This window comes from Globicephala melas, chromosome 9, assembly GCF_963455315.2.
Source record: "Globicephala melas chromosome 9, mGloMel1.2, whole genome shotgun sequence".
Lineage (NCBI taxonomy): Eukaryota > Metazoa > Chordata > Mammalia > Artiodactyla > Delphinidae > Globicephala > Globicephala melas.
Genome location: NC_083322.1, coordinates 31,809,218 through 31,833,384, shown reverse-complemented (window position 1 = coordinate 31,833,384; position 24,167 = coordinate 31,809,218). Strand labels below are relative to the sequence as shown.

General features: G+C 36.0%; 1 protein-coding gene across 1 annotated transcript in view; it reads left to right on the top strand.

The window, feature by feature from the left end:
* CFTR (CF transmembrane conductance regulator) overlaps positions 1 to 24,167 on the top strand; it is a 197,576-nt gene that overhangs the window by 73,384 nt on the left and 100,025 nt on the right. The window contains exons 13-14 of the mRNA XM_060304940.1: positions 4,249 to 4,431; positions 10,673 to 10,864. Coding sequence (XP_060160923.1) covers positions 4,249 to 4,431; positions 10,673 to 10,864 — 375 coding nt within the window. The remainder of the gene's footprint in view (positions 1 to 4,248; positions 4,432 to 10,672; positions 10,865 to 24,167) is intronic.

Here is a 24,167-nt window from a genome sequence, read left to right as displayed (position 1 = left end):
TGAAACTCCCAATCTCTCCTAGGTTCTGCTCACCCCCAGCAGATGGTCTTGACTTCTGTAAGATATAGAGAAAATATATAGATGCTATAAGATATGCAGCATCATGTATGCATACTTATAACTTCTTTCTTTGCCCTTGGGATTATTTTTTTCTTCTCTTTCTTATCTAAGTGAAAGATGTATGCTTCCTCCTGCCTTTGACTAAACTGTTATCATCTTGCTTCGTCTTCTCAGGACATGGGGCCAGCAATTAGTCTCTCTCTACAAATTTTAACATCTTTTTTTCAACTGACTCCTTTTCACATTTAAATATTTTCAAGTTAAAAAAATTTCTTCTCTGACTTTTGCCCACCCAGCCTCATCCTCCAAGCTTTATCATTCTGCTTCCTTTGGCCATCAAAGCTGTTCTTACTTCGTCATCTTTTATGACTTTTCCCTGCTGCAATCTGGATTCTGCCCTTACCAATATATTAAAACTTTTCTTTTAAAAATACTTATTTAACTTAGCTTTAGTGAACCACTCTTTCCATGTCATCTTATATTCCGACCGTGACTTCTAAGTCTTCCCTGCCTGCCTCTTCAATGGTGATGGGCCACTGTGTCTGCACCTAGGCTTCCTTCTGGCATTTCATGCTCTCTGGGTGACTCAGGCTCACCTGACATCAATGTGCTGATGACTCTCAAAGGCAAATCTTTAGCCCCAGTTTCTTTCCTGAACTTCATACATTATTTCCAAATTCCCTGCAAGCTCCTCAAGCACTCACATTTATCACTCCCCAAGCTTCATAAATCTGCTCCTTCCATTGTCTTCTCCACCCATTTGATGATGTCACCGTTCACCCAGTTATTCAAGAGGCAAGTCCCTGATGAGTTATATATGACTCTTCCCTCACACCACACAAGCTGAATAGGTACAATTTCTATTTATGTATTAGGTAGCTGAGCTTTAGGGATTTTAAGTAACTAGAACAAGGTTATACAACTGGTTAGGAGAGAGCCAAAAGGTCAGCCTAGGTTTCTCTGCCTCTAATTAAAAGAAATGGACTAATGTTTTACTGTATACAAAATACTTTCATATATATTACCTCATTTAAAACCCTCAACAACTCAGGAGACTGAAATTCAGAATGTCATGATTTATTACCCAGCTAGTTGAGAAGATGAGACAGAGACTGAAGTAAAGGCAAAGGATATCGTAATTCTTCCTCTGACAACCACAGGGGACTTGTAAACATGGAACATGTTCAACTTTACTAGGTATCAAATAAAAATAAGATCAATAGTGAGATTCCATTTTCACCTATAAAACAGAAAAAACAGAACAAAACAAAATAAATCCCAAACCAGAAAGCAACAGTGTTGATAATGGTTCCTCAAATCTAGCACTCTCATACCTTAATGGAGGAAAATTTGGAACTACTTTTCAAAAGACTTAGAATTTTTGCTATACCTTTTGCCCTGGAAATCCCACGTTTGGGAATTTATACTTATAAAAAAAAAAAAAGAGATTTGCTCCAAGATTTATAGCAAAGTCCATGCATCACAGAATTATTAAGTTAAAAAGAAAACCATATAATGTCAAAAATAGAGAACTATTTATACTTTATCCATGCTCTTGGATACTATCCTGCAACTTAAAATTATATTTAAAAGAATGTTTAATGATATGTGAAAATATTTATGATTTATTGTAAGTCAGAAAAAGCAGGTCACAAACCTTATGTATAATTTTTCCTTAATGTTGTAAAATATCATATATATGATTATATATATATATATATATATGTGAAGGAGTGGAGGGGTATCATTAAAATGTTAAACATGGTTTCTTTTCAGTAGTAGGATAACAGGTGATTATTTTTTTCTTCTTGCTGCTTTCCTCTGTTTACCAAATTTCCTGAAATAAGTGTTTTACTTCTGTACTCAGAAATTAAAGTTATTAGTAAAAACAACCTTCCATTGGTCCAAGGGTTTATTGGATAAAAGTCCTATTTCTAAGCATGGCACATGAGCCCCTTAATAGCCTGCACTGCCCACCTTACCAAGGATACCCTTTGTCATCTTACCATATACATCTCACCTAGCCACTCACCATTCCTGAGATGTATTTTGTTCTTTTAAGCCTAAAATGTGCATGCAGATCCTTCTTCCTGGAACACCTAGACTATTTCTTGCTCTTGTGAAATAACCACTTACATCCTTCATAGCCTAGTACTGTGTCATCTACTTGGTCAAATTCCAGACTGAGTCAGTTGCTTTCTCTAATGCGCTCCTATAGGACTTGGTGTGAATTTTCAGTTGTAGCACTAAACACATTGCAGTATTAATATCTAGCCATATGTTATTCTCCTATGTGGGATTTTTGAAGTGGTCTTTTTAAAAAATATTTATTTGTTTATTTGGTTGTGCTGGGTCTTAGTTGCGGCACGTGGGATCTTCGGGGATCTTTAGTTGCAGCATGCGGACTCTTAGTTGCCGCAAGCGGGATCTAATTCCCTGACCAGGGATCGAACCCAGGCCCCCTGCATTGGGAGCATGGAGTGTTAACTGCTGGACCACCAGGGAAGTCCGTGAAGTGGTCTTTAATACAGAGGTGATGCTCAAGAAATGTCTATTAGTTAAATAAATGAATAAAGGAATAACAGATGCCTTTGTCTCATTTAAAGACTTTTCATTGCCTACTTCTTAAAAGCTTTGCTTTTAGTTATCTGTTAACTGAAAGGGGTGTTAGCCATCCATATCATAAGAATTCAAGCAGTGGTCTTTAAGCTTAATTGCTTATGTATGCCCTAAAATAGTTCTGAAAAACTATGTATATCTGATACATTTTAAGTTGACTTTTCAACTTAAAAACTAATTTTTCAACATAGGTTTAAGTGGTGGCAAAGAATGTAATTCTTGTCTATTGTATATTGTTTTCATATGTTAAATAATTTTTTTCAAAACTTGGGAGCTGCAGTTTCAGTGCAATTTCATGGGAAATAAATGAATTTATGAAGTCAGGTCTCATTGTCAAGCCAATCAGCTAAATGTGACTTGCTTTATGTCAGGAAAGTGTGACTTGACTTTAAAATACAGATAATAATTTGTATTAAATTATTAACTCATTAAAATTAAATAAATAATAAGTTAATTAAAATATCTTATTTCTCAATTCATTTCTGAAATCTGATTCTGAGATGATAAGACACATAGATCGCCATCAGTTTGAAACTTGGGTGAAATAAGATGTTACCTCCTTCAGTATTTCTGGCTTTGCTTTTATGGGATCACCTTTCAGGAGAAAATCATTCTCTTACAGTCCCCTTGTTTGTATTATTGAGCTTTTTACACTCCAGAAAATGCAATGTAACTAAACTTAGGGCTAGTGAGAAGGCTGCCTCTTCTGTGTAAAGTGAGGGAAGGACAATTGTGAGCAGGAAGTGGGAAAGAGAAATGACAAACAGCAGGCAAATTCTCAGGCAGACTAACTTTAGAAAGGAGTACTTTTGCATGTTGAGGATGTGGGAATACATTCCGTTAAAACTGTGTGCACTACCTTCCTCCTGATAATCTGTAGTGCTGTTTACTTTGGTTTGAAGACCACTACCCTAAAGCTTTCCATGGGGCAGTAGAGAAGCAGGGCACTTTCAAAAGAGAATTCTTTCTCCCAGCTACTCTTACAAAAATGGAATTCATTCAAATCATATGGCAGTATCATCATATTTACACTTAATAATAGCTAATTAAAGAAATGCTTTGAGCTTCTCAGAGGAAGGTACTACCAGCATGATAGAGCAGAAGATCTGGGTTGTAATTCTACTCAGGCCTACTACTTACGTGACTTTAGTTGCTTAACTTCTTTGAGTCACAGTCTACAGCTTTGAAAGAGAATTATAAAATCTACCTCATATATTGTTATTCTACTGAAGATTAAATAATTATGTTTATGTACCCAGCCTATAGGAGAGGATATATATTTATGTGTGTGTATATATTTACATCACACGCACACATATATATAGATAGATACCTTTATATATGTAGATAGATATCTTTAATTAAATTTGGCGGTGAGCAAGAATCTGAGAAATTGAAATTTTTATTATAATTTTCAGATGTTTTGGATTATGTGCTCTAGAAATCATGTGCTATCAATTGTGTGCTGTAAAGTATGGGTCATGTGCCATGTGCTTTTCAAACTAATCATACATAATGCAAATAGCTATTGAAAATATCTGAAAAACATGTTTGTTTGTTTTTTTACAGGGATTTGGGAAATTATTTGAGAAAGCAAAACAAAATAATAACAATAGAAAAATTTCCAATGGTGATAACAGCCTCTTCTTCAGTAACTTCTCACTTCTCGGTGCTCCTGTCCTGAAAGATATCAGTTTCAACATAGAAAGAGGACAGTTGTTGGCCGTCGCTGGATCTACTGGAGCAGGCAAGGTAGTCGCATTTATACCTCATTATGAAGATCTTAACTTGCCATGATTTTCTCCTTTCTTTTTCTAGTTTGTCTGTAATGTAATAAGGTGTTTTGGAGAAATTCTTACATTGGTATTAGGAGAATACTTGGATATAGAGTTCCTTATAATATAAATTATTCCACTGATAGCATCCTCTAGCCTTTTATTTCTTCCTATTATTTTCAGTGACTTTTTCTTTTATATCTTTATATTTTGGACACTGCTCAGCAGAGCGTCATGCACATACAGGATGAGCATTCAGTAACTTTATTGAACAAATAAAGCATCCATTTTTACCAGTCCGTGGCACAGACATTTTCTCAGAGCTGGTCCAGGAAAATCATGGCTTAGATTTTACTTCAGTAACTGCATGTAAAAGGTCCCATTTTGTTGACATTAGAATTTTGGAGAATGGACTCAGACTTGCTTATGATTTATTATGAGGAAAAATTATTGAGTTGGGACAGTTTTTTGAAGGCAATACATAGGAATGTTAATTTATTCAGTGCTGGTCAGCCTCAACACCTGCCCCCACCCCAACTAATTATAAACCACGGATATTTGGAGATATATCTGACAAAAATTAATAGGTTAGAAAGCTAAAGGGTCAAAGTTTATTGTCAGAAGAAGACTTTATAGTGATCTTCAAAGACCTGAGTTATTGTTCAGATAATTATAAACACTTGTCGTCTTTATCTAGGAAATAAATTTAAAGGGCATGAAGGAATAAAATCAGGGATAAGAAAGGGCCTCCTGGCTTTGGAATGGGCTACTAAGGATAATAGGTATTTGCTTTGAAAGTCTATTAAAAATAGGTTCTTCATCCCATTTGATTATAATTTTAGCTTTGATGAAAGAAAAGGAAGGAAGGAAGAAAGGGAGGGAGGGAAGAAGGGAGGGAGGAAGGGAGGGAGGAAGGAAGGAGCAGTGCTGCTATAAGATAAAAATGTAAATAAAAATAGAAATACTCCTGAAAGACAGTTATTTATTAATGTCTAATTTAGGAAGAACCATATTTTGAAGAATTTAGTCTGAGACGTGGGAAACAAAATGCCATAGAAAATTTCTAATCATTGAATTTGGTGTTCATAGTGCTAGTGATATACAGTTTGCTTATTTCTCTCTCCAGGTACGTTCTCCCACATGAGAAACAGGCCTTTCAATAAAGTAGCTGTAGTTGTGCATTTTCTTCCTAGAAAAATGTGTTTCTTCTTCAAGTGCTACTTTTTTCTTCTATTTCTTGTATAATATTACTAGCAATTATCACTATTAAAAGAAAATGATACCATAGGAGGAGTTGCTAATAAGCAAGTCACAGATGATCTAAACAAGAATGATTGCTTGTGAGCACACAGTAATAGTATTTCACAGAATTTTTTTAATTAATTTTGTTTAGGTGTTTAAAATTGCTTCTTTAAAGGTGTAAACAAATAGCTTTGGGATTACAGATTACAAGACTTAACCAGCAATTAAATTTCAGGCAACTCTATTAAGAACTGATGAGCAGATAATTGCTGGCTGGAGTTACAGTTGCATCTTCTGGGAAGTAGACATGAAGATGGAGTCAGATGGAGGCAGTGACCCCTTAGGAATAATTAAACCCCTCTGAGAAACAACTTGGCAACTCAGTCTAGGAGGATGTCCTTTCATAGTATAGGAATGGAGCATTTTATAATCTTATTAGATAAAAGGTCTAACTAAAATATAAGATAGAATAATTGAAAATATTCACATTTCAAGATAATTCCTGCACCACTCAATTTGGTAATTTGTATATCCAAAGCCTTAAAAATAACCAAATAACTTGTCGATTTGTATGACTTATCCTAGTATGTTTGCAGAGATTTTATATATTCATCACAACATAGTTTCAGTAGCCCAAAATTGGGGGAAGCCCTAAATATCTAACAATAGGGGATTGATTAGATAAATTTTGGTGTAGTTATATAATGGCATGTTATTCAGTCAGGCTAAGGGATGTTAAAAAATGACTCTGAAGATACTCTTAAGTGAAGAAAGACAACAGGTTATAAAATAATATGTACATTATGATCTGCATTTTATAAAAGCATATATATGTGTATACTTGTGTCCAGAAGGACATTATGGATCAAGTAGCTATCTCTGAGATTTTGGTTGTATTTTATATCTCTGGAAATCCGGAGATATAAAATACAATAAGGTCAGGTATAAGGATTAGATAAGGAAATGTATAGAAAGCCCTTGATGCAGTACTTGGAACAAAATACATGCTTAATAAATGGTAGTTGTTTATACTGTTGTTAAAACTTTGTAGAAAAGCAAGAAAATGCAGATAGAACAAAAAATATCAGGGAAAAATGCACATTATTCCTAATTTCACCTGTTAGGGATAATCGGGTAAATATTTTGAAATATTTTTCTTCTAGACATTTTCCTATGTATATGTGTTTATAAAAACCAAAATAGGATTATTCTCTAATACTGTATTGTAACCAATTTCACTCAGATAGAAATCAAACACATCACAAAGCTTTATCTGCAGAACACAGTCATTCGCAATGGCTGCATAGCATTACATGTTTTTGTTGAATATTCAGATTATTGCCAAGTTATTTTTGTATAAATGATGTTGTGATGGCATTCTCTATTATTTGTAAATCGATTGATCTGTATCTTTGTGCATTTCATAATTTTCTAATGATCAGTTTCTAAGACTAGGATTGCAGAGTCAAAGAGTTTACAGATTTTAAAACCTAATTTTTATTGGACTGTTTAATTTTTGAATAAAACACACGTCCTAGTCTCTTAAAAAAACCCAGTAAGGTCAGGTTTAATTTTATCACTCTCCCTTGTTATTAATGTCTAGACTGTAGGGGAACCATGTCTTCTTTGTTTTTATATTCCAAGGACTATCATAGTACCTAGCGTGTAATAGGTGCTTGATATAAATTTATTTAATTGAATGTCTTTGGGAAAATGAATTTTGGGGGTGTTCTAATCTACATTCAATATCTTTCATTTATGAAACTTCCTTGAATTATTTTAATTAAGCAGTACTGGTGTAAGAGTCTACACTCCTGGGTATCCCCAACTAAAGGCTGCCTTATGGTATCGCCCCCAGGGTGTGGGGATTTTTAGTTCTTCTGTTGTCTACACAACTGAAGCAGGTCTGTGGCCTTGCTGACAACCCCTGACAGCACATAGTCTCTGTCTTCTGCCCTGGCTGGCCTTGCTCTGGAACTCTTAGCTTGCTCTGCTAATAACTGAGCATCAGATGTGTGGAATGGCTGTTGGCTTCTGTTTTTGCTTACTTTTTAAATAAAATACAAAGTCTGCCAAGTTTTATCAATATTTGGTATTTTATATATGTATTATATTCAATGATGTTTACATTTAACTTCACATCTCTCAAAATACCAAAATATTGATAAATGTTTATATTGATAAATATTATATATTTATCTATATAAGTTTATATAGATAAATATTGTTAAATATATAGTTAACCTTTGTATTTAATATATACAAACCTATATTTAACCTGTATATTGTGTGCATATATATGTATACATATATGTGTATATATACACATATAATATATGCCTACACATATATATATTTATATATTATATATATAGATATGTAATCCATATATAATCAGATCCATTCCATTGTTGGGATTTATAAAGCTGTTCTATATGAAAATAACACTTCTAGTTTTAATTTTTATATAGAAGAATTTTATGTAGAAATAAGGAATTTTGGAATTTTTTTCCCTATACAATAAGAATTTTAAAATTTACTGAACTAGATATCACAAAGATGTCTGTCTCTTGTCCCTCCTTTCTTCCTAATATATTTTAGGTGATATTATTATTTATTAAAATTAAAAATTCTGGAAAATTAAAATGTATAAAAAGTTGAAAAATTTCCCTCTCACTTCTGTTTCTCCTCTGCTTATTTTCCACTTTCCACCATTTCTCCCAACCCAGGCAGCTACTCTTGTTAATTTTTTGAATGTATATATATTATATATATCGCTGTATAGTATTTTATTGTTTGGTTAGAGGTCTGTAATGTAATGAGTCACCTATCGATTGACATTTGGGTTATTTCCAGTGCTTAACTAACACAAAGAATGACGCTATGACTAATCTTGCATATATGCCATTTAGCACGCCTACAAGTATTTCTGCAAGGTAGCTTCCTAGAAATGGTGAAGCATTTGTATATCTGTCAAACTTCCTGAAGGTTGCATCGATTTATTCACGTGCCATACAGTCCATATAAGATTGCAGATTTATCCACAGCATCCCCAGCAGATGGCATCTAATTTTTTAATTATTTCCAGTCTCATTGGGTGAAGTCGTATGTCAGTGTTTTTTTCAATTTGCACTTATTATGAATAAAGTACAGTATCTTGTCATATGTTTAAAGGCCACTTCTATTTTAATTTTTGGTAAAATATCTGTATACTTTGCACAATTTTCTAATGAGATGTTAGTGTTTTTCCTTTTGATTTTAAGATCACTTAAGAGGGAAATTATTCCTTTGAGTGATATAACTTGCAAATATTTACTTCAGTTTGACATTCTTTCCTTTCATTTTCTGTGCACAAGATTTTTTTTAACGTGATTTAATTTATCTTTTATAGCTTCTGGATTTTGAGTCATAGAAAGGCTTTCTTACTCCATTTTTCTTTCTGTTTTTTTTAAATTTAGGCATCCTTCAATGTTTTCTTCAAGTATTTTATGGTCTTATTTTTATACTTATTCTTTGGCCTGTTTGGAGTTCATCATGCATATGGTGTGATATATGGCTACAGTTCTTTTGTTTGACCTCCAGTTGGCTGTTCAGTTGTTCAGCACCATATACTGAATAGTCTATTTTTCTCCACTGATTTTAGATGACATCTTTATCAAACACTAGTTCTTTTATGCATTTGGATTTGTTTGTGTAGTTTTAATTCACTTCCATTGGTTTCTATATTTATGTACCAGTAATTCACTGTTTAAAGTTATTGAGCCCTTCTAATTTAATATAATGTATCATATCATTAAATTATTGAGTAAAATACAATATCATTTAGCAATTATATTGAGTAGGTACTTTGTGCCAGGTACCATTCTAGGCCCTGAGGATATAGTAGTGAACAAAACCCACAACATACCCTCTTCCTCAACCCAAGAGGCTCACATTCTAGTGGGAGATATACATATGTGTGTGTGTGTGTGTGTGTGTGTGTGTGTGTATGTCATATGATAGTAAATGCTATGAAGATAAAACAAAGGAAGATTGGTGATAGCGGTGTGATTTTAAGCAGTGGAGATAGAGAAGGCCTCATTGAAAGGTAACATTTGAGCAAAAAATTGAAGGAGGTGAGAGATTAGGTCATGTGGCTCTCTGGGGAAGTCTTCCAGGTAAGGGGTGGAGCAAACCTGTGAAATGGGACTGTGTCTGTCTAGTTCACACAACAGCAAGGAGGTCAGTGTGGTTGGCACAGTGAGCCATGGAGAGTAGAGCTGTCAGAGAAGTAATGGGAGCCACACCATTACTTGGGACCTTGTAAAAAGGCTCTGAGGGACTTACAAAGGGCCTTGTGAGGAGTTAGGCTTTTGTTCTGAAGACATTAGAAACCTTTGGAGGGTTTTCAGTAGAAAAGTAACATGATCAGACTTACATTTTGACAGGGCCACTTTGAGAATAGATTATAGGAAGACAAGGGCAGAGCAAAGACGTAAGTTAGAAGGCTATTGTATTTATTCTGGCAAGAGATGATATTAGCTTAATCCAGGTAGTAGTGGAAGAAGCCCTCAGATTCTGAACATGTTTCCAAGAAAGGTACAACGGCATTAGATAGATTGAACAAGGCATATGAGAAAATGAATGAGCCGTCAATAAATGTCAGCTGTTACTAATCTTTCCCTGACCTCTTCCAAACCCATCCCAACAATCTGAATTAGGTGCCCCATCTCTGTGAGCCTCTATTGTAGCATTTATCACACTCCATTGTAATTGTCTCTTTTATTCCTCTTTGTTTTATTCCTGTTCGTATCTTTTGTGCATAGCAGTATACCTAGAACAGGAAGTGCTTAAACTTTTTTGAATTGAATAAATTAATATAGAATCTTTAAAAATTAGAAGAGTTACTTCTGCTTAGGATGACAGTTGGAGGCACGTGCATCCTGAGAGTGATTTGATCAAGTGATTTAACGTAATAACAATGGGTTTATTTCCAGACTTCACTTCTCATGATGATTATGGGAGAACTGGAGCCTTCAGAGGGTAAAATTAAGCACAGTGGAAGAATTTCATTCTGCTCTCAGTTTTCCTGGATCATGCCTGGCACCATTAAAGATAACATCATCTTTGGTGTTTCCTATGATGAGTATAGATATAGGAGTGTCATCAAAGCATGCCAACTAGAAGAGGTAAGTAATTATGTGAAAAATATCTGATTATGCATATGAAACCTTCAAACTAGATATTTAACTTTTTGCTTAATCAATCTGTATATATTAATCACATTTCCACAATGGGTAAACTGTGAGTAAATTAATTAATAAAATATATGACCCCTGCTGTAAGAAGCTTGCAGAAACATAAAGAAATTACAATTTATTTTTTAAATGGTGGTCTGGTTTGGTTACAATAAAAACTCTATGAATGGTAAGAATTTTGTACACTTATTAGTGAGACAGATGTCCTCCATGGACATTTATATAGCATATATTTTTTAAAAGGTACTTCAAAATTACATAAGAGGATTTTAATTATTTTAATAACACCATAGCCTAATGAAACAAACATTGACCACCAGTAGGGAATCAGCGATTAAATTGTGATTATATCTCATCCTTTGGCCTTGAACGTGTAACCATACAACTTTTAGTGACTAATTCTCTGAAACAGAGGCAAAATTACGATGACTCACTTCGTGACAATATCGAGGAATGAGCTAATCATCTGGAAATACAGAAAGCATTCCAAGTGAAGTCAGTACATGGATCTTGTACTATTCAATACGTAAATTGCATAATAAAGGGTTCAATAATTATCGATGTTAATGGTAGGGAATATATCATTATGAGGTTGATCAGCAGGGAAAATATCACATTATGAGGTTTATCAGTAGTATTGCCTGAATAGTGATCTTGATTCAAAATCACTATCCTTGGTAAATGGCATTTGACATTAGTAGATTCCTTTAAATCAACTTTTATGAAAAAAATTGCAGTGGAATAAAATGAAGCTTAAAATGCAGCGCAAGAAAAATAGAAAAAAGGCTAATTGTGGATTAGATAGAAACTGCAGTCCTTACAAAAGAGGGCTACATCCTTGAACAAATGGCTTTTTATGTATATACTGACTCATTCAACAGTAGTTTTTAAAAGCTCCATTCTCTTATTTTTCATGCACTCTGAAAGCATAATAAAAATGAAAACTATCCTGAAAAATACTGGATTTACCTTGAAGAAAATATTCCTCATTCCTCAAAAGCTCTTCTTCCAGGGATAGTGTTTACAACCTAGAGGTTGGAACACTCATTACATTTGTTATAAAGCATCTGCATGTTTCTAGAGAATACAGATATTTGTCTAGGAGGGGGCTAGGATGTAGGACTGATAGTGAGTGCCCTGCAAGATAAATCAGGGGCTCTATTTGTTTATTAGTGGCAAGGTGTTGGCAGGTTTCTGGTAGGTTTTATTTTTTGCTTTGAATATATCTTTTCCCATAGAAATGGTTTTATAAATAGTGTCTTGATTCCCCCAAGTAAACCTATGGAAGTATATTTAACCCAAATACGGCATAGCTATATCAGTAGTAGTAAATTCAGAGGTATAGGTACCTAATTCATAGAATGAGCATTTACTATCTTCTGAATAGTGTGCTAGGTCCTGAGAATGCCAAGTTGAATAAGATGTGGTCTATTTTCTAAAGAGTGCATAGTAAAGTGACCTGTATTTTAATGAATGGTTGTATGGTATGTGAATTATATCTTGATAAAACTGTTAAAATAATGAAGGAAAGAGGATAAGAATAAAAACATATTCCTTTTTTTTTCTGATTCCATGGCCAGCCTTAAAATTATTTTTAAAGTGCATAATACTTTTTCTTTTTTTTTTTAGTATATTCTCAAGGTAGTACAACCATCACTACATTTTGAACTCCTCTAAAAGAAATTCCGGTTAGCAATCAATTTACATTCTGTCATACCTAACTCGTCCACCCAGCCCTAAGCAAACTTTTGTCTTTAAAATATTCCTATTCTAGATATTTCACATAATTAGAATCATACAATATATGGTTTTCTGTGCCTAAATGAACTTTTAAACTATAAGAAAATAGGGAGTCTTAATTTTGAAAACATTTATTGAAACTTGCTGTCTTTTATGAAAATATGAATAGAGCAAGATCTATATACTGCGGAAGTTCATGGGCCAGTAGGGAAAAAAATCAATAAAGAATGTAATGCTTGCTCTAATAGGAACAAAAGAGACATTTCTATAGGAGTAAAAGGATGAAGCTGAGACTGCTAATGTAAGGAATAATCTCCAGAGGAGGCACAAGGCTGATGTCCTCTGATGGAATGATTCCCTGTGGAATTCTAATGGTGACAAGAGTGAAACTTATGGCGTTGGAGGAATTTTTTTTGATTAAGAACATTAGAGCTGCCAATAGGAATAGAGAAGATTAGGTTGATATGAAGAAGTGAAGATTGATGAGTGATGTTCCCTGGATTGTTGAGAAAATTAAATGAGATAAATAGAAGGTGCCTAACACAACATCTGGTACAAATTAGCCATTCAGTAAACAGTAGCTCATTTCTATTTCCTTTGGAGGTGGAGAATACTGCTAGAGAGCATGACGTAAGATAAATGTGTCTGAGAGCCTGTTCTTGTTAGTGAGTACTGGGGAAACAAGGTGGGGTTTGGCGTAATTGAAGAGAACCGTGAAAAATCATCAATATCAATTTTGATGCTGACAAAAGCAGTTTTAAGAGAAAATTATAAAAGTGGTCATCTATAGCTGCTCTACATGACCCAATCAACAAAAGTTGGAGTGTTCTGTGGGAGAAAACAGTTGGCATACGATCCTGAAGGTCTGGCGTGTAGGCATATTGGTTCCATGCTCCAGAAATGGCCACAGGGTTGGGAGGTGCTTCTAGTTTCTCTCTCCCTTTCAGACCCCACAACATGACTTCTGTGATTACCAGACACCGTTCACTGTGGTGGAGGCAAGGTGGGTACGAAATGAAAACTTTATTATCCCTTTACTCAAAGAAAACATATGCAAAGAGACCATTTCAATACAATATAGCAAGCGTTGGGGTAGAAGTACTCTCAGTCACTACAGAAGTCCAGTTGAGGGAGCTTCTCAGGGAGGCTTTCTCTAAAAACAGACACCTTGAAGGATAAGTAAAAATGGAAAATATATTCTGGACAGAGGAAACTGCATGAGCAGAAAAACCAGACATGAAACCACTTGGTTTGCGCAGGGAACCACAAGCATCTTGAGAGAACGAGAGTATTATTGGGGGACAGTGAGTGGGGAGGAATGAAGCTGGAGGGCCATGTCTTGGGAGCCTTGAAAACCAGTCTCAGGAATTTGGTCTTGGAGAGCTTTAATCAGGGAAGTGTAATCAGCTTTGCAATTTAGATATATCTCTTTGGCTGTGATATGAGAAGCAGAATTAAGGTGGATGTGATTCAAACCTTTGTGGACTAACAGAAAGAACAGAGATTTTGAAACCTGATAGAGCTGGGCTACTGAAGAAAGTTACTTAACCTTGCTGTATACTGAGTTTTATCCTCTGCAATATAAGGATAATATTACCTATTTTATAGGGTTTTGTGGATTCTTCTGGCACATAGAAAGTACTTAATAAATAAAACAGTGATTATTATTAGTAGTAGTAGTAATAGTAGTACTATTTGCTATTCTGATTAGAAGGAGGAAGACTAATAGGAAGCTATTTCAGTAATCCAGATAATGTCAATGATGGACAAGAAGAGACTAAAGTATCAGAGTAATTATGAGAAGATAAGGAATCCCTTATTTGTGTACTATTCAATATTTGCATCCTTAGGAAAGGGCATCAGGAAAAATGAGCCTTTGGGAAAAAGTGAATATTTTTTTCCTCGAGAAGTTGGTTTAGGATTAAGGATTCCTTACATAACAGGAACTGGAAAGAGGTACAGGTAGAGAGGCTATGGGTTTAGAAAAGAAGGATGTGGAGGTCAGTTAAGATGTCTGATCTTACGATGACTAAGATGTCTGATCAAGCAGAGGGATCACAGGTATTGCTAACAAAGTACCAGTGGAGGACACCACTAGATGGGTTTTAATAATGATGATGTTCTTTGTTTTTTTATTGTACAATTCACTCTTCATCCTCTTTGCCTTAAAATAGCAAATAAAACACTTAGTTTTTTATTTTTAATAGTCCCTGAGTCCCTGCTCCTTTCTGTCCTGCTGACGTTTGCAACTGACTTAGGTCTTCCTAGTCATCTTATGATAGGCACAAGCATCCAGTCTCTCCTAAATTCCTGTACTTTAAACTGGCAAATGTAGTAAGTACAATGAGTACATTAGTATATGATTTTCTCTTCTCTTTACTGAATGTTTCCTGTATGCTGTTATCTATCCAACTACATGGTAAATTCCTTGAGAATAGTGATTCTAAACATTTTATTTTGGGATACTCCACCAAGCACATTGATAGGGAGAAGGATAAATTCTTGTTGGATGACTGTTTCAGAAATATTTTGAAGTAGGCATGTCAGTTGCAAGAATTTTGCTCAGAAAATGTTCTTTTCTGAGCCTCACAGTCTCAGAGTTTGAGGAGACAATTATACAACAACAAGTTTTTGCTGGGAGTGACAAATAAAAATAATTAAAAATGCTAGACTATCCTGACAGTCAAAATCAAGTTTCCCCTATTTTAAATGACTTTAAAAGTTACCGATTTTTGTTGTTGTTAAACAACTGTTCCCGCCTTTGAAAGAGGCCAGTGAGGACCTTCCAAAATGAAGGTTTTATTTTTTTAAGCATTTGGTGGAGGAGTTTTGAGCACAGGAACACAAAATACCTACAGAATCCTTGAGGGTTAACAGCTGGTGTCAACCCAACACTCCCTCAGCGTGTTCTCTCTGTGGCCCCTATCACCAAATACAAACGTTCATGATTCAGTAGGTTTTCATTTTGACTGGCAAAGCTGATCTGTTTCTTAATGTACTACATCTAGACTTGGGGCTGTAGATGAGGCGGAATATTTTCTTCCTCATTTTTGTGTTTTTATTCAACTTTGATATCTACAAAGCACTTGAGTGTGTAATGATGCCTGGTGTCATAGGAGTAGGCAGGTAGGTGCAAATTTGCTTCGATAGGAAAAAGCATGCACAACATAGTTCACATAGTTTTCTGATTTCAGTCTGTGGTTGAAAACTATTCAGCCAGTGGGATTTAGTGAAGACTCTATCACAGGGAAGAGCATGGAGACAGTGCTATGCTGATAGAATAAATTGTAACAAGCAGACACGAGTAAGCAAGTCCTGTTGACTCTTCACCTTTAGGTCTCCTCTTTCAGGAACTTCTCCATGTCTTGCTTATATGTCCTACTTTGGATCTAGATTATAGTAGAATGGATTTCTAGACAAATTAATAGTTAATTCTTAAAAATACCATTTTGTATCCTTGTGCCCATTAACTTCTCCTCCAAATTTTTCTTTCCACGTTCCCAAACTACCCTTAGAATCCTCCTATTTGTGACTTTTGTAACCAGCACTGAAGATTTTACTAGCTCAAAAAGAGGAATTAATATAATTGGGCCCCCGTTAATTTACTTATCCCGTAAGGAGATTATAATCATATTTTGTCATTGAAAGAGTGACAGGTTTCACTGTCCTCTTGCCTTTTAAAACTTTCCAGAATACCGCTCCTTTGCCATTCTCCAATATCTTATCCTATGACACTGTCTCACAACTGACAGCAACAGATCCCAGGCAGGCTAGTGTTTGGGTACCAAGTAATTGGACTGTCTTTCTTCAGTGACTCACTCTCTTGTAAGAGGACCTGGTTTGGAGCCGTAATTGGCTTTTGTAACAGTGCATGGTGGGAGGTGGAGTGGGGGATGTGAGAAGAGGTCCGAGGCTTAGGATATGTTACTGGTTTCCACAGAGCTGTTGCAGTCCTTCTGTAACCACAAAATGGTCGTCATTAGGTAAATATTTGTCATGGCCATTCATTACATACACATTGTAATAAAAATATTTACTGTGTAAGTTGAAGAAGTAAAATCTGTTTGTGTTTTCTATTCCACTAGACAGTTTTCACATTTAGTCACTAGAAGAAAAAAACATTGGGAGGGAACTTGGCAAGGGATTACTAAGAGAAAGAAATCTTGGGAGGGAAACTGGCAAGAAATATGAAAAACTTGGGAGGGAAGTAAGCAAAGAAATGAGTTAACAGCTGTTCTGGAAAATAAATTCCATCATGCAGATACCACAAGACTAATTAAATTTGAATTTGACCCCTGGATCTTCAAATCTGGCCAAAACTCACCTGCATTGAACAGACTTGACCTTTGGGTGGTCAATCCACCATTGTAGGAGAATTCAGGAATGTTCAGTTGGGAGATCTGTAAATAAAAAATGGCCACACAAATTAACATTTGCATTCAATAGTAGCCAAGATATAATAGACATCCAAAACAGATATTCGAAACACACTGAACTATGTCCCCTAAACCAGAATAAACCACACTAAGTGACTGTACCTTGAACCACCTGTCATTTTCTACTGATAGGTAATTAAGTTTGAAAGCACTCCCATTTATTTATTGTAATATGAAGCAACTACATTTATTTAATAAAACTGTGGAACCAAACAGGAACACCATAGCATTTCCTGAACTAGACTATTATTTCACTTCATTTGAACCCTGGAACTTAAAAATAAATACTAGCTAACATCCATTGGGAGGGCACAAGTCAACATTGCTCTGCTAAGCATTTTTGCACGCATTGGTCCATTAATTCTAACTTTCTAGTTATCTAGTGACCACTTTCCCTAGAGTTTGCAATCAAAATGAAAATGTGCTGAATTCTAAAAGTGTGAACTAGGGTTTAGCAATTAAGATTACAATTCTGGAACTAATTATTAGCTTAAACAAATGGGAGTTCTTACATCTCTAAAACCTGAATAACCCTAAGACTGCCCCTCTTCCTAAGATGTGGGCAGATCAACAGAACAGTAGTATAAAAGTCGAATTATAAAAGAATCTTTAGTTGCAAGAAAAAAAAAAAGTCAAGTTATAACTGTCTGGGACCAAGCTATCTCATGAATAGATAATGAAATTAAGATATTTAAGCCAGGCCCCTCATATTAAAAAACAAAACATCATTAAGTTTTCCAAAGGTCAAAGCCATGCTGTATCATTATATATAGGCCTGATGTTTCATCCCTTTTGAAGAACTGGGATACTGGACCCCACACTCCTGGAATTTTCCATTTTGTAGTGATGGCTAATTCAACAAGGTCAAGAGAAGATTTTACACTTATATTTTAATAGAACTTTAGACTTTAATAGACCCTTAGAACTTGGTAATGTTCATAAATTCCTTTCCAGGAAGGGACACTTGGGTTTTCTAAAAATTTAGTATAAGTATTCTGTAGACAAAAATTGCCCTTGAAATGGCAATTATATTACCATGAATATGTTTCAGAACCAAGTCTGTAATACCTAATTTTTATTTAGAAGGTTTAATTACCCTTGATTCAAATTTCATAAATTAAAAAATTGATTTCAATAAGCATTTGTTGAGTTTCTGCTGTGGACACAGTATATGTTAGGTACTCTGAATGCTGCCTGCAAGTATAACAAGGGTCCTGTCTGTAATGAGTTTTTGACTTACAGATTTTTTTGGGGGGGAAAAATATATCTCTATACACACACATATATATGAATATATATATTCACTCATGTAGTAAATATTTGTGAGTGCAAACATTAAACTAGGGACTGCATCAAACTCTCGGAATTACTGGTAAAAAAGGCACAATCCCTGTCCTCAAAGGTCTTCCACTCTGGTGGAGATGAACAAGTAAAACCAGTGCAGTTTGTTAAGTTCTACGATATTGGTTAATACCGGGTACTTATATGGTATAGAGAAGCAGCACTTAATCTGGTCTTAGAAGGTCAGGTGAGGTTTCCCTGGAGGAAGTGACATCTAAGGTGAGAGATGATGGATGAGTAGGAGCCATTTGAATGAAGAACAGGGAGAATATTCCAGAAAGAGAACACAACGTACAAAGCTGGGAGCCAACAGAGAACATTGTACTTTCGAGGAGCTATGATCAGTTGTGTGTGGCTGGGGTGTAGGATGAAATGGGCTGGAGTCAAGTGAGAGCACTGCACTTTCAGGGGAACTCTAGGTGGTGCAGCGAAGCTGGGACCTGGAAAGGAAGGCGTATATGATGAGAGCCGAACTGGGAGAGAACAATCAGATCGTGGTTTCTGTCTCCCCACTTGCCAGCAATTAAACCAAATAGCCAAAAGAGGCAGAAAGAGAGAGTCATCCACACTTCACTTTCATGTTTCATATACCTGGGGAAATGCAGTTCTCATGCAGCGGTTTAGCTGCAAGAGGAGTTGGTGAAACGTGGTGCTTAGTGGGAGCACAGGCCCCTTGGGAGGGGAGCAGGTGGGTCCTCCATGGTTGCTTTTCTTCACTGGAGGGAGTACCATAATAAAAACAATATTTTAGGGAGATTTATCCAGTGTAACATGAAAACTGGAGGGGGTAATGGAGATGTGGATAGACATTTATGAAATATTGTTATGCACATTTTAAAGTGTAAGAAATGAAAGTTTGAGAGACTTGTTGAAGATCACGTCTCATAACTGATGGGACCAGCAAGAGAATCCAAATCTTCTGACTTCTTCTCTTTTTTGCTATACTCGATTAGGGTTGTTGCCTATTAGAAACTCCTACGACTTATGCATTGAACATTGCAGACTTTGAGTTAGGACTTCAGGCTGGTTAATGTCACTATGATTGTAACAGTATTATTAAACCATTGGGATTATAAGTCTGCCATTTGTGAAAGAGAAGGTTACGATGACAAAGACTTGTGAACTAACGGCACTGAAAATTTCGTGACATAGTTTTGAAAAGTCTTTGCAGGATATTTATTTTCATATAATTGACATATCAGGCTACCATACTCCTAAATTCCGTACTCCTTGATCTTGGGAAGACCACCTATACTAACACACTTGAAATTTAAATGTCAAGACATTTCTACCCATATCTTCTCCCAAATTATCTTCTTTTCTTCTCACCTTGGGGCAGAATCTCCTCTTCACGCCTCATGACCTCAAATTTAAAATATGGAGGTCTAAGTAGGTGGGCAGTCAGCTCAGGGAAGAAAGCCTTCTCCGGGAAAGTTGAGCAGCTGGTTTTCTAAAATGAGCTCTTGAGAGAATAAGGATCTTGGTAGGATTACTTCAGAGGTGATGGGTAAGGACATATTGAAGCCCATCTCCTGGGGAGCCCTGGTTACTAGGGACCTGGGAGACCTGCGAGGAACTCCAGAGCAGGATCAAGTGCGAGATAACACAGTAATGTGCCAATGAAGCTCTTGAGAAAGGAGTACTTTCTAGATGCTGGATTTGTCCCAGTATCTTGGGCGGGTAGACCTAGAAAAGATAGTTAAGGAATGAGTAGGTTCTTAACTGCCAATTCTTAGACCAACTGAATTAAAATTATCTAGAGAGAGCTTTTAGAAAATAGATTGTCAAGAATCATTTCAGAGAATCTGAAGTCTGGAGTCCAGAAATCTGTCATTAAATGAGTCTAATGTAGAGCTAGAACACAATAAATAAGATTCTTTGTCTCAAGTATCTTTTTTAGCTTCCTTGGGGACACTTATCTCAAGATACGTTAAAGCACTGCATTTTACAGCTCTTCAAGCTATGAATAGAATTACATATATACTCACCAGTTCATACATAAAAACCATGTATGTATATATATATGAATATTAAACAATAGTTTAATATCGACAACAAAAGACTGTAATATCTATTATAATAGTGCTTTTTGTACTTTTGTTGGGTCCAATAACGAATATATTGGAATTCGAGTTTTCTGCTATGAATTGGTCAGTACCAAAGCCCAGTGAAAGAAGAGTTTTTATTTTTCAAGTTGATAGAATGTTCTCACTTCTTAAGCTTTCTAGCAAGGATTAATCTTTAGCCAATATTTGTAGGTACAGCTATTTGTAATCAAGTTTGACTTAGGCCAACAGACTGTCTTCCCTAATGAACAGAACTCCAATTTTTAATTTATAGAATTCATTCATGTATATTCCCTGCTTTAGAAGTTAACCTCCCTCTTTGGATACGTATCATACAGTGCTACATCCACAGTTACAACAGCTGTGTGCAAAAATGGTTAATTCATTTTTTCTCTCTATACAGTACTCTTTTGGCTTTCTCACATTCTCTTCTTCCTCTCTTCTCCCTTCCCCTTCCCTCTGTTCCCCCAACACTTCTTTTCTCCTTCCTCCCTCTTGCCTAGTTTCCTTGTGCATAAAGCATAATACAAGTGCTTAGTAATTATTAAACATTAATAACAGTGGCATTAACTGTCTAATGATTCACTGTTAAAGACATGTTTATTGAATGGCATTACTTCTGAAGTTCATGTTCCCGCAACCCAAGCTTCTCACCATCCTCCCTTACCACAAGCAGCTGTATTGTCAAGGTTGTTCTGAAGAGTGATAAGACAGCCATAAAACAAGGTTTATGGTATTTTCCTATCTACAGAGCCACAGCAAGCTCAAATGTACTCAGCAAATATTGCAAAATTACATAGGACCATTAAATGTAACACTTCACCCTTTCTTTAAAGTTCTCTCTCTCTCAATATACTAATACCCTATACCATTCCTCTATGTTCACGTCAGAGTTGATGAGCTTTGTATTAGCAGTTCCTCCTTAACAGCTTCTGGTTTGTCTGGCTCAGTTGAATAATATCAGGGTGATGAAATTTAGGTGCATTTTAAAAAAGTAAAGTGGTACACGTTTGTGTGAAAAGTGTGTTCATAACATTGGATATATTATATACTTTTTTAATAATAAAATAAGTTAATCTTTATTGCACATTTATTATAATATTACTTTTACCCTCGCTGGTACTCTTTATCTAAGTATTTTCAAGTGCTTTACAATCTCAAACAGACTTAATGTTTTTTGTGCACAGAATCCTTTGAAGTTGACATTTGCCTTTCTGACCAGCATGTTGTAAAGGAAGTTAGCCAGAAGAACAGGTACCTATTCAAACAGGCATAAAAATCACAGGTTAAAATGCAGATTCCTGTACTCTGCCCTAATTCTTCTGAGTAAGAATAGGTGCAGCATTTTTAAGCAAGCTCCCCAGGTGATTCTGAAATAATTGGTCCAGGGATCACACTTTGAAAACCAATGATCCAGATATTTGATTTTATCTGTAAATAAACTGTGATGAGAAAATTATTAAAAACTGAAATGACAGTGTAGGGTGGTTGCAAAGAAAGATTTTTCAGGGTCTCCTTCAATAGGAAAATTAACTGATCACAATTTTTAAAAGTTTATATTTGATTTATTTTAAGATTTAGGTTTAGAAAAATCTTAGTAGTTAATTTTTATATTAGAAATCAGATCATGCCCAGTATCTTAATTCCAATAAATGATTTCCTCCAATAATTTTTTTTTTTTTTTTTTTTTTTTTGCGGTACGCGGTCCTCTCACTGTTGTGGCCTCTCCCGTTGCGGAGCACAGGCTCCGGACGCGCAGGCTCAGCGGCCATGGCTCACGGGCCCAGCCGCTCTGCAGCATGTGGGGTCTTCCCGGACCGGGGCACGAACCCGTGTCCCCTGCATCGGCAGGCGGACTCTCAACCACTGTGCCACCAGGGAAGCCCTCCTCCAATAATTTTTATGGGTAACTCCAAGAGAACTCAAGAGAAGTTGCAGCGCAAGTAAAGAGAAATCAAATTTGTCTCTGGTTGCAAAGTTTCCCTGGGCAGCACATGCTCTTATGCTGCTTTTTAAACTCATGATAGCACCAAGGCTGAAAACCAACACCCTTAAGATAAATATAGCACCAGATTGGAGTGCCCTTAGTCATCAGCAAAGATAAATGTTTAACAGAGTATACAAAACAAAGTGTTTTATGTTAAATAGAAGCTAAATACTAATAAAGAAATCTCCAAATGAACAATAAAGTAATCAGAACAAGTACTCACATTAGCAGCAGGATATTGGTTTTATTAATGCATTTGATCTTAAAATAATGGGCTTATTCACAATTCTCTTCAGTCTACCCCTACTATTTTGTTTCACTTCAATCTCAGCAGCTTTCTAGTAATTATGATCTTTGAGATATTTGTTAAATTATCCATATTGACACATTTCTCTTCATAAATGGTTTCAGTCCAGAAAAGGAGGCCAAGTGCATTGGCTCAGAACATCAAATCTTTTTCAGACGCAGGAATCTCTTATTTTCGTGCTTTTTCAAGGTAATCTGCATCACTAGCATCTACTCCAGATAGGAAACATTTATATGACAACATCCCTGTTTTCTTAACTATATTGTTAGAGCCCTAGATGAATTGTAAGAACATTTCACCAAATCCTCAAGTCCATTCTCCAGTAGGTCTGCGTCTTTATTCCCATCCTGCCCGGGGAGGGGGAAGGGTAAGCTGAGACAAAGTAAGAGAGTGGCATGGACATATATACACTACCAAATGTAAAACCAATAGCTAATGGGAAGCGGCCGCGTAGCACAGGGAGATCAGCTCTGTGCTTTGTGACCACCTAGAAGGGTGGGATAGGGAGGGTGGGAGGGAGGGAGACGCAAGAGGGAGGAGATATGGGGAGATACGTATATGTATAGCTGATTCACTTTGTTATAAAGCAGAAACGAACACACCATTGTAAAGCAATTATATTCCAATAAAGATGTTAAAAACAAACAAACAAAAAAGAACATTTCACCAAATCCTTCTCACCATCATTCTTCCATAAACCCCAAGCTTCAGACAATCACTGTTACGAATGTGATATGTACTTTTCAATCCATTTAAATGAATTTACACCATATATATTTATGGAAGACTTTATGGAGGATATTAAATTTTTATTGATTTTAAAGGAATTTGCCAGATAAAGAAGTAGAGGAAAGCCATTCTAGATAGAGGGACCGGCAGGTGCAAATAGTAAAAGATATGGTAAATTTGGAGAACAATAAAACTTCCGTGTGGCTAAGGGTCAAGACGTATTTGGAAGAGTGCTGGGAGGTGAGTCTGAAGAAATGAGCTGGGAAAAGTTTTGTATGCCATCTTTCTATTTTTATTTTTTTAATTTATTTATTTTTTGGCTGCATGGGGTCTTCATTGCTGCGCACGGGCTTTCCCTCTAGTTGTGGCGAGCAGGGCCTGCTCCTCGTCGTGGTGCGTGGTCTTCTTATTGTGGTGGCTTCTCCTGCTGCAGAGTATGGGCTCTAGGCGTGCGGTCCTCAGCAGTTGTGGCTCATGGGCTCCAGAGCGCAGGCTCAGCAGTTGTGGCGTAGGGGCTTAGTTGCTCCGTGGCATGTAGGATCTTCCTGGACCAGGGCTCAAACGTGTGTCCCGTGCACTGGCAGGTGGATTCTTAACCACTGCGCCACCAGGGAAGTGCCTGTGTGCC